Genomic DNA, 19,597 nt, shown 5'->3' with positions numbered 1-19,597 from the left:
CACTCACACACTCACTCACACACACAATCAATCACTCACTCACTCGCTCACTCACACGCTCACTCACTCACACGCTCACTCACACACTCACATTCACTCATGCGCTCACTCACACACACACACACACTCGCTCACTCACACACACACGCTCGCTCGCTCACTCACTCACTCACACACACACACAATCACTCACTCACTCACTCACTCACTCACGCACTCAGACACTCACTCACTCACACACTCACGCACACACTCACGCACGCACGCACGCACGCACGCACGCACGCACTCACTCTCTCACTCTCTCACTCACACACTCACTCACACACACACTCACTCACTCACTCACTCACTCACTCACTCACTCACTCTCTCACTCACACTCACACTCACACTCACTCACACACACACTCACTCACGCACGCACGCACTCACACACTCTCTCTCTCTCACACACACTCACTCACTCACACATTCACAGACACACACACACACTCACTCACACTCTTGTGTGACTCGTGTCAGCTGGTGTGTCACTTCCTGTTGGGTTTGATCTCATTTTCTGCTCCCTTTCTCTCGGCAGATGCTCATGTTTCCAGAAGGAACGACGACTAATGGCCGAGCTCTGATCAAATTCAAACCCGGTACGACAAACAAATTAATAATTTTTTTAACAAATTAATAATTTTAAATAATTTATCAAGCATGCATTAAATCGATCAAAAGTGTCAGTAAAGACATTTATAATGTTATAAGATTTCTATTTCAAATAAATGCTGTTCTTTTGAACTTTCTGTTCATCTGTGAATCCTGAAAAATACAATGTATCACAGTTTCCACAAAAATATTGTGCAGCACAACTGTTTTCAACGTTGATAATAATCAGAAATGTTTCTTGAGCAGCAAAGCAGCATATTAGAATGATTTCTGAAGATCATGTGACACTGAAGACTGGAGTAATGATGCTGAAAATACAGAGCAATAAATTACAGTTTAACAGATATTCACATAGAAAGCAGCTGTTTTAAATTGTAATAATATTTCACAATTTTTACTGTATTTCTGATCAAACAAATGCAGCGCTGGTGAGCAGAAGAGACTTCTTTCAGAAATTCTTTTTTTTGATAGTGTTTTTGAATATTCTCATATCTATAGCTACATGCTAACGGCAGTAATCTCTCGACAGGAGCGTTTCTGGCCGGTGTTCCCGTTCAGCCCGTCTTGCTTCACTATCCCGGTGAACCGGTGAGTCTGGGAACAGCAAATGCCTCCCACCGCGTCTGCGGCTAAAATGAACGGAAACCACTGGATGACTAAATATGAGCAGGACAGTGAGACACGGAGAGCTGCTGAACGAGATCAAAGAGCACAAGACTAATAAACCAGTAAAATGACACTGAAACGCTTCCTTTATGCATGATATATAACATGAAACATCTCTTGAATATGTTTGCAGGACACGGTTCGCTGGACCTGGAAAGGACTGACGTGGTGAGAAGGAATTTGTGCTGTTCATAACCGACAATAATCAATCAGAATAAGTAGTTCTTCTAAGTCTAGCTGTCTGTGGTTTCGTCTGTAGGCTCGGCACGCTGTGGCACACCACCTCTCAGATCTACACCAGCGTTACCGTGGAGGTGGGCGGGCTTCATTTGATTGACATGAGTCGGAGCCAATCACTGCTAGAGTCTGGCTCAGTAATTGTTCTTTGCTCTGATTGGTTGTAGTTCCTGCCCGTCTACACGCCGTCACAGGAGGAGAAGCAGAACCCGGACTTATACGCCGAAAACGTACAGAAACTCATGGCCAAGTACGTCATGCGCCGTCTGCGGTCTATCTAGGCAGATCCCTACGTAGGCAGCATCAGAAACTATTAAAGCAATGCTTTACGCAGACAGCGAGTCCTCATGACATGTTATTTCAGTGCAGCTTGTCATCATCATCTTACTAACAACACAATTCTCCATTACATTTTTGTACGGTCATCTTGGCCAGGACTCCCTGGAAGAAGAGATTTCTTTTATCTCAATGGGACCTTCCTGGAAAAATAAAGGATACACACACACACACACTATACAGACACACACACACACACACACACACACATTATACAGACACACACACACACACATACTATACAGATGCACACACACTATATAGATGCGTACACACACACACACTATACAGACACACACACACACACACATACTATACAGATGCACACACACACTATATAGATGCGCACAAACACACACTATATAGATGCGCGCACACACACACACACTCGCTCAATCTCATCAAAAATTCTCCTCCTTCGCCGTGTTTTTGTTCATTTCTTTCATTATTTCATGCGATCCAAAACTCTCCGTTCAAATCCTTCCTCTTCCCGCTCTCCCGGAAATCTGCCATCATTTGCCGACGGAGAGCAAGAAATTACCGTAAAAAAAAAAAGCATGCAGAAAAGCGCATGTTTTCACCAGTCAGGAGCAGTTTGAATGATTTTGCTGGTGCAGTCAGGAGCATGACTCCAGCTTGGTGTGATGGCGGTTTAAAGGGCTAAATCCTGATGTGGTGTTGGTGTGTGTTGGCAGTGGTACGACTCTGACCAGGACGGGCTGCTGAGCGCAGGAGATCTGTCCGGTCTGATGGGGGCGCTGGTGGGCATCCCTCAGCACGAGGTGGAAGAGATGTACTCCGCGCTGACCACCAGGGGGCGACCGACTGAAGGTAAACATCACTGAGCTGATCACGCTCATATTTAAGTGCGTTATGCTAATCGATTACATATTGATCTCCTGAAGCTTCTCTGCAAGACTTGCTGATGACGCATCCAGTTTATCGGAAAGTCCTTCGCGAGTATCTCCACTCCAGCGGGCTTGCAGACGGAAATCACAATGGGATTCCCAACGGGAACAACAACGGGATTTATAGTGTTAGTCCTCCGACTGCGCAAGCGTTAACTAGCATGGACTGTGAGCGCAAGAGAACGTCATAGTGAGGCTACGTTTACATGATTTCTTCCTTGTGTCTTATTCTTAATTTGTCCTGTGGAATGATACTGTGAGAATATACCTAATTGATGTGCCTTGGAACGAATACCTATATATATATATATATTTTTTTTTTATCATGAAGTCTGAAGGATCTGTGTGTGTATTTAAAAGTGTATATTTTAAGCTTTGTATATTGGAAAAACCAAAGATGTACTTGTACTGCGAAGGAATTCTGCCGAAGTGCCATATTTTATGCTTTAATATATTAAACTTCTTAAATAAAGACGTGACGTTTCCTGTGGTTTGTGTTTATGGTTTATTATGTCTCAAGTGGTCATTTCGTCCACCTTTTCTGAAACGTTTGGTCACGTCTTCGTAATCGCGGGCACGCTTTGCGACAAAAATCTGTTTCTTGCGCGCGTGCTTCGCGTTTCGTCGCTGATTTTCGTTGAGTCTTTCCACGTGGGGTTTCAGCTGTTTTTAGCCTCCTTGCGACAGGCAGCGTCATCTTTTGTTGCTTCCGTCGTCTCTTGTGCGTTTTATTTTTGTGTACGTTATTTTCCTCAGTTTTGTTGGGCAATGTCTGTTTGGTACAAACACGTCTCGTTCTCTGGGAATCGTTGGGAGGGTCTGAATCCATGTTATTGTTGTCTTTTGCACGCCCTACATGCATACATTTCTGTGTTTTTTGCCCAACTTCCATGTTTTTCTCTCCGCGGTGCTCCACTCTATCATCCACCGGGGGTTTTGGTGCTTCTGGGTCATGTTTTATGGCACGAGGGAATGTTGCATGATGGGAATTGTAGTTCTGAAGACCGTTGGATTGAGGTGCGCAGTCGAGTTCAGAAACATACAAAGCCTCGTCTTTTTGGTTTCCATCAGCTTCTAGACCAAAGTCTTGAAGATCAGGATGAGCAGTTTCTTGGACGGAAGCATTTGGATCCGTTTGGGAACTTTGGGCCGCGGGATTCGCTAGCAGAGGTTGAGTTGATGTTCGAAACACATTTTGGCCATTGATATTATCCCGAAATGGCACTAATACGTTCTCCATCGTGTGGTTTGTGGCTTCAGAGGAGCTGAAATCATGTTGGACAGCAGACGGGGCTCCAGAAACCGCTGTGCGAGTCCAATCCGAGCACCCAGCGACTGGCTCGGGAATCATACTGGAAAGTGTGTCCTGGGAATCGTCTGAGGAGAGCAGAGAGCTGATGTAGTCCATGTCGAAACCAGCCTGAAAGAGAGAAAAACGCACTTTAACACGACTCCAGGGCAACACCATTCATTTGTGAGATTGTAGTTGACCTCAGTCGTGTTTTCGAGCAGCTGGTCGAGGAACGGCCCGCACACATCCTCCTCTTCGGCTGCTGTGACCTCTGACCCATCGCTGACCTTTGACCCCAGAGCGTCCATGAGCTGCGAGTATTCGGCCAGCGCGCCCTCTGCGAGATCCTGGACGCCCTTTTTAGATCTTTTACCCGCTTTCTTCACTTTCCCTGAGCGTCGACCTGAAGACGGACAGATCTCTGGTCATGTGACGAGACTCAGTGTTTACTCTCTATTTTAATCATAGATGAAGATTAGCTTGGAATGTAAAATAAATATTATAAAACAGATAGTTCCGGTCCTTGATTCTGATTGGCTGAGCCACGTTCGAAGCTGTTGTAAATGACTCTACAAAGTAACATACACCTTTGTTTACGTTTGTCTGTTGCTCGGCAACCACTTTGTTGCAACCGCAACTGATTCTGAGGAACTACATTGTTTGGTGGAAGAATAATGGTTTTATTATCATTACACTATTTGCTCTGTTTTATTTTGTGAAACCTTACTACGTATATGGAATAACCGTTTTATAAAAGCAATAAGCTCCGTGAAGCCGTGGTTTACAGTGAATTTTCGCGTCGTACCTAACAACGCCCCTTAGCTGTTATAAATTCACTGTAAACCACGGCTTCTTGGGGATTATTGCTTTAATCAGTCAGCAAGTAAATTAAACAATGGTGCATGTATTTACGTTTTTTTTTTTTTTCAAATATGACGCCCAAGAGCAAAAGTGAAATGTTTGTTTTATTAATCTTGACCCATAATCCTGACCTTTGTGTTTGTCTGTCTGAGGAATAGTCGGATGATCTTCCGCTCTGTTGGCGCTCTTGTCCTGTTTTTCCATCTCGGAGAACCTACAGGAGAATACAAACTTCCAGATAAACTCCCGAAAGACTTCCAGTAGCAATCTTCATTCTTATTCTGAGATTCGCTCTTTATCCACCGTTTCCACAATCAAGATGGCATCAAACTAACACACAATTACTGTATAGTAATTAATATAAATGTGAGTAACTAACAATCCTCCATCATCTCGGTGTCAGAAGTGTGTGTGATTTGTTAGTTTTTCAGCTCACATCCTGGCAGTGTTGTAGTACGGCTGGCGTTCAGAGACGGAGATGTTCTTCCACTCCTGAACGGCTGCGTTCACGGCAGCAGTGAACGGGAGAGCCGGACGGTGAATTACACGTCTGAGAGAAATAACACAAGACAGATCTTATCAAATAAGAAAAAGTCTTAACTCCCTAACTATCACCCCCCCATTTTTTAAAATCGGCATTAAAAGGCATTAAAAATTAAAATATCAAAAAGTTATAGAAGTTTAAATTTACTGTAAAGAAAATGCACTGTACATTTTTTATTATATTTTATAAAAATAAATATTGTACGTAACAGGCGTACGTACTCTAAAATTGCTAAAAAAAAAAAAAAAAAAGTAAAGCCTTGTGTCTAAATAAGTTATGTTCCAAATTTGAAGTTGATATGAAAAAAAAAGAGGGTTCTGTGAGATTTTATTTAGGGCGTTATACCACAAACAGCCACCGGGTGCCTTAAACGCTAATTTTTTTAATGCATTTTTTCTGTCACAAATGTCTAGATTTCTCTAGAATTGTCTGTTTACAGGAACAACAAAAAAGCTAACTATAATGATAAACACGGGGGAAAATGAATGAATAGTATGCAAATACTTAAAAAACAAAAACGACTAAATAGCCTAAATAATAAAAGAATGAAATATGCAATATGAAATCAAAAATGCATACATACACATGTATACCTTTTATTAAATATATAAACATTTGTTATAAAATAAATAAAACGCAGTGAACAACAATGAAGAAATTGAAAAATAATTAAAAATGCATGTTAATAAGATTCTAAAATATCAGGTAAATACCTGTATCGCGTACCTTGTCAGTGTCGTGCGCTTTGCTTATATATATATATTAGTATTTATAGAGTTTTAGCTTTTAGTTTTAATTACTTTTTCTTATTTGTAAGTCGCTTTGGATAAAAGCGTCTGCTAAATGACTAAAAGTAAAAGTAAAATAAATATGATCCTAAATAAAAAATGAGTAAATAATGAACAAATTAAAGTTGTATGAATTGTAGGAATTATGAGTAAAAATTGAATAAACGATAAAATAACAATTGATACGCGTGCTATGTTATATACTAAATGCTAATGAATAGCCTAACAAAGAAGAAAAAATACAACTTAATTTCGCTAACGTGCCTGCACTTTCATCATTTTGGGCTTTTGTTATTGTTTTTGATGTGAACGGGCCGTTATATCGAACCTGAAAATACACAACTCCGTGCATCAATGAAGAGTTACTGTGTATTCCAGCAACATGCTTCTGCTTTACCTGAACGGCAAGAAATCGTAATAATCATACCGTGCAAATAAATCACTGAAAACCATAGTGTCAGTGTGTGATCTGCAGTGTCACTGCAGTGTGATTTGATGAGTGTGTGAGTGTGTGTGTGTGTGAGTGAGTGAGAGTGTGTGTGTGTGTGAGAGTGAGAGTGTGTGTGTGTGAGGTGTGTGTGAGTGAGTGTGTGTGAGTGTGTGTGTGTGTGAGTGAGAGTGTGTGAGTGAGAGTGTGTGTGAGAGTGTGTGTGTGTGAGAGTGTGAGAGTGTGTGTGTGTGAGTGTGTGTGTGTGAGTGAGAGTGTGTGTGTGTGAGTGAGAGTGAGTGAGTGAGTGTGTGTGTGTGAGTGAGTGTGTGTGAGTGTGTGTGTGTGTGAGTGAGAGTGTGTGTGTGTCTGCTCACGTGAAGAAGCAGGCCAGAGCCTCGGCGTCTGAAGCACTGGAGCAGAAGAGCCTCGCCGTCTCACCGAGTCTCTGCCACAGTCTGAAGGAGTCCTGAGCCTCTCCATCCGTCCGGGTCGGCTGGGGCATGTGTGGTGGGGCACGGGCCACTAGAGCGCTGAAGCTGGCCTTGAACGGGAGGTTAACGTTTAGCTGAGGCGTATGAATGGGGCAGAAGGGATTGTGACGAGGCGCTGAAGCATTACTGAGGACATTAGGGCTGAAGTGAGGCATTAAAACAGGCCACGCAGGGTTAAAACGAGGCGTTATGTGAGGATAGAGCCGAGGTGCGTGAAAAGACGGGTTCATGTCTGCAAAAAGAGCTACTGGTTTGACGTTTAAAGAAGGAGAAGAAGGGTTTTGTGTAGGGAAATGTAGAAGATTTGGAGGATGGCAGATGTTATTAACATGAGCTGAAGATGAAGCACGAAGGGTGTTTGATGAGACCGAGGGTCCAGGATCTTCAGATGTCGGCTGAAAGCCTTGATGGCTTTCCTCAAGCTCTTCGTGAAGCTGTGTGAGCGAATGGACCGGCCGAGACGTCTGAGAGGTTCCCACCAACTTCATTTGAGGAGCAGCAGCCGATGTTTCTGGGAGAAGAAGCACGTTTTCACGTAAATCATCCATTCTGCCTGGAAGAGGAGCATCAGTGAACTCTTTTCTCATTCCTGCGTGCGTCTTCTGTGGGTTCAGATGCTGTTGTTGGTAGTGAAGCGGTGATAACACGGCCCCTCTCTCTCCAGTAACTGTCTGGCAGTGCTCCACCGGGGACTCTTGATGTGTGTTTGATTGAGAAAGAGATGAAAAAGCTTGCTCTGGTGAAAATCCCTCACCGTAGAGTGGTTGAAGGTGCTCCATCTAAAAACAGAAATGTGTTCTGAAAAAAAAAAAAGTTGTATAGCTGTATTGTAGCTCATTGGTATCGTATTAGTTTTATTTCAATCTTTGCAAGTAATCAGTGGTAGCCATTAAAGCAGCACTATGTAACTTTTTCTGTGTTCGCACTACGGTACACTTATAATAAGTACTTATATTCGGACTATTGTAGGCTGGTCACCGCTGCGGAGTAACACATACCTGCGTGAATCGCCAGAGACATACACTTAGAGAAGTAGCTCCGGTTGGAATGTTCTTCCGCGGGATGTGTGCAGTTCTGTTTATTAACCGCTAGAGCGCCAAAAGTTACATAGTGTTGCTTTAATATTAACCCATATACAGCAGTAAAATGAATCATATCAAGAATTTTTACCATTTGAATTATATTTTAAAAATTTAACTGACATCGAAGTTTAAAATTTGACCCTTTCTAATTTTATGGGAACAGAAACTAATGTGTTTCTGGAATACAACTTAGCTTAAAAAAATCAAATGAACGAATCATCGAATTTTAGCTTATAATTTTATAATGTTTAATATTACCATAGCTTTATTTGAATCCAGCAAGCAATCAGTGGTAGCCATCAAAAAATAAATAGTAAAAAAGTCAATATATAAAGATTGTGAAGAATGTTTACCGTTTGAGTTATGTTCAGTAGAATACAGCTGACGCTGAAGTCTCAAGTTGAAACAGTGCGAGGCTGAAGAACTGCTTCATTTCTGAAGTGAATGTGAGGAGAGTCGCGCAAACAGACAGTTGCTCGCTGCTGAAATGCAGATTTAAACGGCACACTTTTTAAAAACAAACACACTTCATCATGTCCATTAGAAAAACGATTAATTAATTAATACTGCAAAATATGTTATGCTATGATTAACAAGTAGTGTCATTTATATGTAACATGATATTTATTGACATTAAGAATTACTACTGTTATTATGTCGTACAGTAGGTGGCAGATTTTCTGTACACACGTGACCTTTTTAAAAACTCCATTTCCCATCCTCCTCTGCGCCGCGGTGCTCCGCACTTCCGGTTTGCCCTGGAGTCGTTCGCACACGTGTGTGGTTTAGTCCGCTCTGAATATAAACCTGGTTTCAGATCGGATCTCGGAGAATTAAACCGTTCGGCTTTATAATCCGGTGTGTGATCATGTTCCTGCAGTATTATCTGAACGAGAGCGGCGACAGGGTTTATACTCTGAAGGTGAGTCCGCTGTAAACGCCGCACATTTGGCCTTAAAGCGGCATACACACCTAATATAGCACGTGTCCTAAACATCGCATTCCAGTGTGAGAGCTGTATTCTAGCGATAGCATATGTCTCAGCGTGTTTTTGTTAGTGAATAAAGGGGGCTTCGGCTGATATAACACTTTTTTTTGGTTCCCGGAACGTTGCGGGAGCGTTAGTTTATTGTTGTCTGAATGTTCTCATTCGGTTCTCCACAAAATAACCAGATGGGAACGTGCTGTGTTTGCTGGGATGGTACTGAATGATTACCATAGTAACTTACCATGGGGCTTTAACCAGTAATGAATAATATTAGAGTAATAATACATGTACAAAATATAACATCAAGCAATTTTTTATTTTTTCCTGTACTTTAAAAAAAAAATTTTTTCAAAAAACATGCTGATGCTATGCTACTCTTTGTGTTATTTGTTATTGCATGCTATCAGAGATTTGAAATGAAGATGGTATAAATTATTTTTTTATGTTTTTCTGCAGAAACTGGACCTGAGCGGTCAGCCCACCAGCTCGGCGCATCCGGCCCGCTTTTCACCGGATGACAAGTTCTCCAGACACCGCGTGACCATCAAGAAACGCTTCGGCCTGCTGCTCACGCAACAACCGCGGCCCGTGCTCTAACGGACTGACCATCAATGGACTTTCATGCAATTCATGTACACGTGTTTTTTTAATTTTTTTTTATTGAATAATGTGGTGTTTTCTTAATTTTACTAAAAGTATGGCATCATTTTTTGTCGTTGACTCGGTTCATTCAGTTTAGTTTATTCACATTGTAAACATGTGAATGAATCTTCATGTGGAATAAAATAAAATGAGTGATTTGTATATTTGTGTTCCAAATTTATTTGGAAATGTAAAAATTTGCATTTTTAATGTTAACAATTACATTAAAAAAAAAAAAAGAAAGAAAACAGAGGAAATTAAAAATGAAAAGCTAGTAATAACAGGATGACGCTGAGAACTACATTTCCCTGCGACGCATCCTGCGTGCCTACGTCACGACGCCAAAGAGCGTGCGTCGCGGGAGCGCGCTTTACGCCAGTAGTCAGTCAAACGTGCTGATTTTGATGGTCCGATACCGGAGCGATAATCGGACCGGATCTCCTCCGTCCAGCTCGAAGCCGGTCTTCAGCGGACCCGCGGCGGCAGTCTGGAGGTAAGCGAGCGTCGCTGACACGAGTCGTTCGTGAGCGCGTGATGTGACCGTTAATGCGGGTCTGTGTGTTTATGCGCTCGAACCTCACGCGCGCGTCTTCTGAGGTAACCCGGTTTATTAGTTATATAAAGAGTTTGTAGCGATAAATATGCGGCAGTCCGGTTGATATGAGCCGCTGTCAGGTGTGTGTCTGTGATCTGATGATAATTGGCTTAATGGAGGCGCTCAGGTGGCGTTTGTGTCTCGAAGAAAGTGTCGCAGGAACTAGCGGCCGGTTCGTGTCGCGAAACCGAGTGCGCTCCCTACATAGACAGCAGTGCGAGCGGCACAGTAGCCAAACCCCGCGAGCTGTTTTTGGGCGACATACTTTAAGATACCTGCTCTGGTGGTACAGTGATGGTAATTACCACGACGCCCCAAAAGGCCGTCAATGTAAATGACTCACTGCGGTGCCCAAAAATACTGTCTCACAAGCAGGGCCGGATTTACCTCTTTTCGTAACATAAACAAAACAAATTTTTGGGCCCCCTTCCCTATTAATATAATGGTCCCAGGGGCGTAGCCTCCATTTCAGAAGTGAGGGGGACAGAAATACTCGTGTATAGTCAACTTTAATTGTTCTCTAATTTCTAGCTTTTAATTGACTTATAAATCAGATAACTGCTGGACAATAACCAATAATAATGATTTGTTTATATACTACAAACACTATTTTATCGCATAATAAAGCAGAATAGTTTCTATACTGTAATGAATGCTATGTCAATTAGCACTGTTCATATACTTTATTTATTACCTGGAGATGACTTGAAAAACACAAATAAACCATATATTGTCACAATCGTATGTTTAATGTCTTCATGTTTCCAAACGTTTCTGTTTTTCTGCGAAAAGTAAACAACTGTTTTCATACAGAAATATACGCCTTTGCTCAGATCATGCACAGACTATCCTGTCTCTTTGAATTTAAATCTATATTTATTCACACCGGCTCTTGAAAACCTCTATGGGAACACACTTGCCCGAAAAAGTGCGGGGGACGAATTTACGTGATATTAAAATCGTTTGATCTACGCCCCTGAATAGGCCTAATATTACCATCCAAGCAAACAAAAATATTTCTTGATCAGTGGAAACGTTACAGTGTTTTCTATCGCAATAAGCGCTTGCGTTCAGTCAGTACAAATCGAATTCTACATTTTTCGATTTTTATTAACTGAACGCACGTGCTTATTGCGATAGAAAGCACTGTTACGTTTCCACTGATTAAGAAATATTTTTGTTCCTCTTGTGAACTAAGAAAGACCATTCCATTAATAGACGCGCCGTACCACTTCGCGAGTTATTTCTCTAAAAAATGTTTACGGCCAGGAGTCACAGCCACACATCAAGACATTATTCAGATGATTTGTTTCAAGACATTTGACATGTTTCCGTCCTGAAATGTGTTGAACTATTTTTACGCACCTCATTCCAAACCTTCCATTGCAAATTCCAGAACGTCACTAATGCAGTTATTAGAGAGAGAGAGAGATTGAGTGCGCGTGAATACCTGCGTCTCTCAGCAGTGTTCAGCAGCAGCGTCTACTAATAGCGAATCTTTAAGCGTCTACTTAGGGCTGCACGATTATGACAAAAATCATAATTGTCGATTATCACAATTTACATTGAATGATGTTTATACCATTGTTTGATGCAACTGCATGCCGTATTTTTATATGAAAATAAACAAGCTGAAAACACTCTATTTTTGCAAATAAATAAATCAAATTATATACATTATTTTATTTGTAAATAATATAAATAAATATAATATTTTTGCAAATTAATAAACAACATATTATACATTATTTTATTTATAAATAATATAAATAAAATATAAAAATAATATAAGTATAAAATAATCTAAATAAAATAGGCAATGCGATACTGTATGTTTAAAATATATATATATAGACCATCTAAACCAGATTGAACCATTTTAAACCAGTCTCTCAGTGTCTTTAGTTTTGGTATTTTGCATTATGTATTGACTGTGTGTTTGTTTTGTTTTGTTTCTCTTTCCCCTTTCGCACTCACTCACACACACACACACTCACACACACACATACAGACACACACACACACACAGGCACACACACGTTTTATCCGTCAGATCGCTGTGTTTGTCATGACAGCGTTCTGTATTAATCAGCCTCCATGTTTTTTACATTCCAGTAGAGGAAGGTTAATTTTTCATACGCTGTCAGATGGTTTAGTACAGAGGTGAATAAATCGTCTTTGCTGACGCGCCAGAAACCAGATTCAAGCCACACGAGCTGATCTGAGCACAAATCAGCTCTTTTTGGGAGATATTTGCACTGAATGCACAGCCACCTCCACACACAATCACCACTGCATGAGCTATTAAAATTACACCGTCTCATATCCGGTGACCACAGAAGGGTTTAGTAGTAGATCACACACACACACACACACACACACACACACACACACAGAGTCTCATGGCGATGCATCGGGCCATGTGGTTCCCGCCGCGTGCCGTGAGCTGAGTCGCACCGCTCGTCAACGATTACGTAATTGTGGCATCCATAATTGTAATCGCGATTAGAAATTCGATTAATTGTGCAGCCCTGTGTCTACTAATAGTGAATCTTTAAGTTGAACTGCTTCCCTACGGAGAAATGTCATGTAGCTTTTCAGCTGCGAAACTATTTTATTGATAAATTCGCGGGGCGGCTTTGACGACACGTTTCTGTCCGCGTGTGCGCGCGCGTCTGTGAGAGAGAACCGGAGAAAGCGTGATTTCCGTACATAAAAACAAGGTGGAAGACATGGAAATAGTTTGTAATTGTTTACCCTATCTGTTATATTTATATGCTCAATGTCTTCTGGTGTTTTGGTTCTTTTACTGTTGTGGATAGCCCATAGTATAACAAAATATTATATATCTCTTCATTGTGCTTGGGCCTCTCTGGACGAGCGAGCATAGGCACGTGCCTAGAACGCCTATGAGTAAATCCGGCCCTGCTCACAAGGGAGCTCACTAGATTTTGGGGGTTTCTGAAGCTGTGACAGCCTTAATAGATGTCTATTTGGGAAGCTACTCTAATATAGCTAGTCATTAGGGCACACACACGTTTTATCCGTCAGATCGCTGTGTTTGTCATGACAGCGTTCTGTATTAATCAGCCTCCATGTTTTTTACATTCCAGTAGAGGAAGGTTAATTTTTCATACGCTGTCAGATGGTTTAGTACAGAGGTGAATAAATCGTCTTTGCTGACGCGCCAGAAACCAGATTCAAGCCACACGAGCTGATCTGAGCACAAATCAGCTCTTTTTGGGAGATATTTGCACTGAATGCACAGCCACCTCCACACACAATCACCACTGCATGAGCTATTAAAATTACACCGTCTCATATCCGGTGACCACAGAAGGGTTTAGTAGTAGATCACACACACACACACACACACACACACACACACACACAGAGTCTCATGGCGATGCATCGGGCCATGTGGTTCCCGCCGCGTGCCGTGAGCTGAGTCGCACCGCTCGTCGCCGTAGCAGGACCCCGGGGCTGTCACCCTGTCGGAGCCGCAGCAGCAGCCGGCGGCGGCGGGGCGGGAAGCCATGGCCTCGTCTGTGCGCTTCACCGTCACGCCGACCAAAGCCGAGGACCTGCCGGACACGTCTCCAGACGTCAGCTCGCGCTCCAGCGGCAGGGTCCGCTTCGGCTCCAGGGAGAGCGTGATCCGCAGCGAGGCGTCCGGAGGGGTCACGACCTCGGCGGGGGCCGACACGCCAGACCGCAGTCACCTCGAGCACGGTGAGACTCGCTCTGTTTCTGCAGCTGTCTCGTCCTTCACTGAGTGTGACGTTAGATGATGAGTGACTGAGAGTGCATGTCTGTGATAAAGCAGCTCAGTGTTTCACACAGATACTGGCTGCTGCTTCGCTGGATATGATCTGATTATACGGCCCTATGAAATCAGTTTTATTTTGTTACAAATTCCGGTGAATTTTTTTCCAAATTATGTTTTTGCCTTTTTAATTTTTCTAGATTACATTTTTTTTCTTCGTTTAAATTTTTCTAGACTCTCTTTTAATGTTTAAGTTAAATTGTATTCACCAGAGCATGTCTAATTAATTGAAATCATGAAACTTACAATATTAAACCGCAATTTATTAAAAGTTTAACAAAAATAAAATTAAGGCCCTATGAAATTTTTTTCTCAAATTCAGTTTTATTTTTTACCAAGTTCTTGGTAAATTGCATTTTAATGGTATAATTAAATAGTAATAATCAAAAGCATCTCTAATTAATTGATTTTATTAAAAAATAATTTATTATTATTTTATTTCTTTCTTTTTTTACAGAAATACTGTGTTGTGTATTTTCATTTTTTCTGCTGAATAAATTCTGGTAAAGAATTTTTCTGGTAAATATTCCTTTAAAAATAACGTTTTAATAATAATTTTATTATTTATCACTACATTAACTAATATTTGTGTCACAGTTTCTTCAAGTTAAACTGGACTTTTATTTTGACGGGTTGCTGTGAAGGCCTTTTCTGTGTGTATGTGATATGATGATAGTTTTACTCAAAAGAAACAGTAAAATGCTCATGAAGTGACTCTCTGGAGATTATGTTCATGTGTTGATTTAAGTGTACTGACCTACTTTTGATTTATTCATCTAAAATTTGGCAAATTATGTGACATTATACAGTAAATTCCATTTTTATGACTATGATTAGTCACTATGATTGATCTTTACACAAGCGCACATCCGAGATTTTCAAGGTTCCTGCTGGTCCTTAAAACTTTTCAATTCAATTTGATCGAATTTACGGTCATAAAAAGTCTTAAATTGTATAACACACATCTTAATGATCATTTAAGAGGTCTTACATTTGGGAGCAGGTTAAGTCCTACTGCGGTTAAGCTTGTGATGCATGATTTTTTAAATTCAATTTTAAATAAATTAAATATTTATACTTTTAAAAAAAAAGATGCAACTAAAAATGGTAACATCTAAATTAACTGGTCAAAAACATTATTAAATATCACAGAATCAGCTCAAATACACTTATTTATAACAACAAAACCAATTTTTTGGGTTAAATCAAGTAGAAATAACTCATGAAGGTAACAGTTGCCAATTTTTGCAGTGTGATTAAAATAATTAAATCAGTGTTATAGTATTTATTAATATTTTGAAAGCTTTTATCTTCAAATATTAAATATTAGATTTATTTATTTCAGTTTTAGTTTGAGTAATTTTATTACTTTGGCTTATTTCATTTCAATTATTTGCCATGGTAACGTTTCTAATTTGTGTTTTGGTTTCGTATGACGTTTTTCATCTAATATATATATTTTATTTCAACTTTAAAATAACAACAATTGTTTTAAGTGGTTTTAGTTGTAGTTAGCACTGATCTTCATTTTTTTTTTTCTCACGGAAAACAAGAAAATAATGATTTCATATCTAATATGTAATTTAATTAATAGTTTCAAATGATTACTTTTGAGATAGTTACACATCTGTAGTGTTCGCATGTACCAGAGTTAAACTCCAAACGCTGTGAATGAAATAATCTGCACATTTCAATACAAATGCGACTCTGTTGCTCTTTCTACATGATGGCACTTTCAGAGCAGGTCGCGATTAATGAATATCGCACATTTATGACAAATTATTCTTATGATTTAAAGGTGACAGCCATTTCAAAATTAGAGTCCTGGTGTATTTCCTGCTTGTTAATAATTAAAAATAGTGCATTATGCCTAAAATCGTAATTTTATTATTAATAATATAATAAAATAGAGTATATTATATTATTATTATTGGCATTTTACTCGCACAGTAAGCTTTATCTAGCATTTAATTCACCGTAAACTCTTGTAGGAAAGATTAAGAACCTTTATTTTTTAACACATAAGTATTTAGATTTTACGTATCAGTAAAGTATACTAGAAGTCCATACTGCGCAGTAAGCAGCACGCCGTGTCCCTAAAGAGGGTGTGACTCACAGTGTGCAACATCATCATTATGAAACGGGAAGTTCCTTTCAGATAAGTTATGTAATTCTGACTGTCATGTGAGTTTAGCTGCAACACTCCCTAATGTACAGAAAACACACACACACACACACAGATGAGAAACGTGCGTGAAGGTTTGGCACAATCACACACACTTACTAGTCATTATGTTGCTTTAAGAGCTTCACATGTAGATGACACGCCTCAGTGAATAATGCAGTGACACAGCGACAGGTGTGTGTGTGTGTGTGCAATCTCATGCAAATGTTAATTATCTGTGAGTGAATGGCTTTATTTGGGGACAAGTGTTAGAGCTCAATGCCGCAAAAAATAAAATATTTGCCTTTATAATTGATTTTGATCTATGTTATCTTGTATTCTAATAAATAAGTTTAATGACACCAATATTTTAGATACCAATTAAATTTTACAATTCTTGATTTAAATTTCGATACAACAGCAAAAACTACTAGCCTGACAAATGTAAAGTTCAGTGATTATTAAAGACACGTGAACTGTTGGTAAATAAGAACAAATGAACAAATTACAAACAATAACACCACTGAAAATATAGAACAAAGAAACTAATGAAATGATTTAGGATTTTATGTTTGTAGGTGTTCAGGTACAGAAATTGAATAATCACATATAAAATAACATTTCCATATTCTTCACTGTGTTGCACCTTGATTTTTCATAGCCATTTGAAATGAGTGGTAACCACTGCATTTTAATCATCAATCGATCCAAAAAATTGATTTAAATTAGACTGTGTAAATTTAAAATTTGTAGCAAAAACAGAACGGTCTGACTTTAGCTTTGTGAAATTATGCTACATAAAACACCTGCATGAAACCGAAACAGCAGACGGACTGAAAGAGACGCAGATTCACTCTCTGCCAGCAGGTGGCGCTCATGAACAGCAGCGTTTCCTTGGTTACTGCTGTACACAAAGCAGCGCTGTGCATATTAGCACTACTTTAAATGCATTATACCCAGCCAAGATGCAAAGGAAACGCCATGTAAACTTTTCTGAAAACAGTCAGTTCCCCTCAGAAACACATCCTTATAAAATTCAATATTTAGGATTTTCTTCCTATATTTCGCAGTGATCTTGCTTTGCCAGCTACAGTTTGTTCTCCTCTTTGCGTCCGTCTTCAGCGTCTCTGGCCTTTGTTAACGGCCGTTTACAGACTAAATATAATAATAATGAATTATTTCCACATAAATTACATTTTGAAAAAATGGGTGCATCTCTACTCCACTGTATAAATTAAATATAGATTAATCATTGTTAAAGCTACAATGTTACTCACCAAGATGGGTATTTTGACACATTTTTGTATGTATTTGTCCGTTCAAGCGCAAGAGAGATGCGGAAAGAAACTCAACTCGGGGCTCGGGTGTCAGCGCGTTGAACACACAGAACAGTGCTCGAGTACTGAATGGAGTTGTATTTCGCGCCTTGTTGGAATGCTTTTAAATTGCTTGATTTTTTTTTTAATTAACAAGGCTTAAAAACAGATGCAAATTATAAACTTTTTGTGAAGCTGTTCCGGTGCCTGAACAGATACTTATTAAAAAAAAAAAATTTAAATAAATAAAAATTCCCCAAAAAATGATGGATTGGCCATTAGCACTATAAACACACGATGTCTGTTTCATTCATACTGGACACCAGAGGGCGCCCTCGCACAGAAAATCCACACATCCAGTCACAGAAGTAGAGAACTCAAGACCCTCCAGGAAATCCCTTATATGGACAAAGGCATCGCTATTAAATTAAATTAAATTTATGCTATTAAATTAAATTAAATTTATGCATTTAGCAGACGCTTTTATGCGACATACAGTGCATTCAGGGTATACATTTTTTTTATCAGTATGTGTGTTCCCTGGGAATTGAACCCACAACCTTTGCGCTACTAACGCAATGCTCTACCACTGAGCCACAGGAACATGCTATTATCGCTGTAACTGAGTAAACAGAACATATAAACGTTTTGAATGATAAAACAAAGACAATAAACACTCGACTGCGACAATATAGTTTATCTGTGTTATTCAAGCCATCTCTGGTATTTTCATCATAATTAAGTATATATATATAATCCATTGCTAATCGATGTATTCTTTTTAAAGTAGCCTATGGAACATATTTTCTGCCTCGTTCTGTAAATGATCAAACAGTAAAACGGTTATAATGTTCTCTTTTGTTGGACAACAGGTTTAGGTCCCGAGCGTCTTTCACGCTGGCCCCGGGCCATCGGGCAGTCCTTATTGTCGAGCCCTGGGTGTGTTACTGTAAATATGATTGATTCTTTCAGTGCATGCGGTCACACATATACACAGACTTCCTGTTGGTCTGTCGCTGTGGTGATATTGGGGAAAAAAATGTATTATTACGAAATAGAAATTAGAAATGTAATAATAGAAATGCATAACTTTTCACAGTTTTCATAGTTTGTTATGTTGATGCAGTTTATATTTGACATATTAATATGTTTATACATTTAAAAATATGATATATAGTTGTAACATTTCATAGTGCCCTATTATTGTAAAAAATAAAAAAATAAGTTTTTATTTGGATGTATGAATTCAGTTAATTACAGATGCTTTTTGATTGATTGATTGATTGATTTTTTTTTTTTTTTGATGATTAAATTTAATTAAACCATTAAAACGGAATCCTGAAAAATTAAAATGAAAAATACAGAATTGAATTAGGTAAACGGGTAAATATAAAACGGAATTTAAGAAAAACTAAAACATAAAGATTTTTTAAAAATTGTTTGTGTTATGATTTCAATTAATTAGACATGCTTTTTATTACTAAAATTTAATTTAATTATTAAAACAGAGAACAGAAAAATTAAAATGGAAGGGAAAAAAAACTGAATTTGTGAAAAAATAAAAGAGGGCCTTATGTTTGCGGAGGGTGTCGTTATTTTGTTATTTTTGAGTGTGACAGGAAGCGAACGCTGTAGGTGTGTGTGTGTGTGTGTGAATGACTGAGTGTGTGTGTGTCTGTGTGAGTGTGTGTGTGTGTGTGTGTGTCTGTGAGTGTGTGTGTGTGAGTGAGTGAGTGAATGTGTGTGTGTGTGTGTGTGTATGAATGACTGAATGT

At 39.4% G+C, this 19,597-nt stretch overlaps 3 protein-coding genes across 3 annotated transcripts in view; 2 read left to right on the top strand and 1 right to left on the bottom strand.

Annotated features, from left to right (window-relative positions):
• The window catches only part of lpcat4 (lysophosphatidylcholine acyltransferase 4), a 7,838-nt gene extending 5,781 nt beyond the window's left edge, over positions 1-2,057 (top strand). The window contains exons 4-8 of the mRNA XM_016528227.1: positions 584-644; positions 1,187-1,245; positions 1,457-1,491; positions 1,583-1,637; positions 1,728-2,057. Coding sequence (XP_016383713.1) covers positions 584-644; positions 1,187-1,245; positions 1,457-1,491; positions 1,583-1,637; positions 1,728-1,841 — 324 coding nt within the window. The 3' untranslated portion in view covers positions 1,842-2,057. The remainder of the gene's footprint in view (positions 1-583; positions 645-1,186; positions 1,246-1,456; positions 1,492-1,582; positions 1,638-1,727) is intronic.
• A 1,499-nt stretch (positions 2,058-3,556) lies between these two features.
• On the bottom strand, positions 3,557-5,248 carry LOC107720482 (uncharacterized). The gene is made up of 4 exons (XM_016528200.1): positions 5,088-5,248; positions 4,296-4,498; positions 3,669-4,224; positions 3,557-3,576 (listed from the first exon to the last, which is right to left on the bottom strand). Exons 1-4 carry the CDS (start codon positions 5,158-5,160, stop codon positions 3,557-3,559), a joined length of 852 nt encoding a protein of 283 aa, XP_016383686.1. The 5' UTR covers positions 5,161-5,248.
• An 8,300-nt stretch (positions 5,249-13,548) lies between these two features.
• Positions 13,549-19,597, top strand: part of slc12a6 (solute carrier family 12 member 6) — a 32,104-nt gene continuing 26,055 nt past the window's right edge. Inside the window, exon 1 of the mRNA XM_016528199.1 lies at positions 13,549-14,248. Coding sequence (XP_016383685.1) covers positions 14,053-14,248 — 196 coding nt within the window. The 5' untranslated portion in view covers positions 13,549-14,052. The remainder of the gene's footprint in view (positions 14,249-19,597) is intronic.

This window comes from Sinocyclocheilus rhinocerous, unplaced genomic scaffold (genome assembly GCF_001515625.1).
Source record: "Sinocyclocheilus rhinocerous isolate Xijiao unplaced genomic scaffold, SAMN03320098_v1.1 scaffold691, whole genome shotgun sequence".
NCBI classification, from domain to species: Eukaryota; Metazoa; Chordata; class Actinopteri; order Cypriniformes; family Cyprinidae; genus Sinocyclocheilus; species Sinocyclocheilus rhinocerous.
This window is presented reverse-complemented; position numbering and strand designations above follow the sequence as displayed.

What these genes read in the sequence shown, in the direction of transcription:
- LOC107720482 (XM_016528200.1), bottom strand. Translation starts at nt 5,160, where the DNA reads ATGGAAAAACAGGACAAGAGCGCCAACAGAGCGGAAGATCATCCGACT. An exon ending in TCAGACAGACAAACACAAAG is followed by an intron (nt 4,499 to 5,087) that starts GTCAGGATTATG and finishes GTCCGTCTTCAG; the next exon opens with GTCGACGCTCAGGGAAAGTG. An exon ending in TGCTCGAAAACACGACTGAG is followed by an intron (nt 4,225 to 4,295) that starts GTCAACTACAAT and finishes TCTCTCTTTCAG; the next exon opens with GCTGGTTTCGACATGGACTA.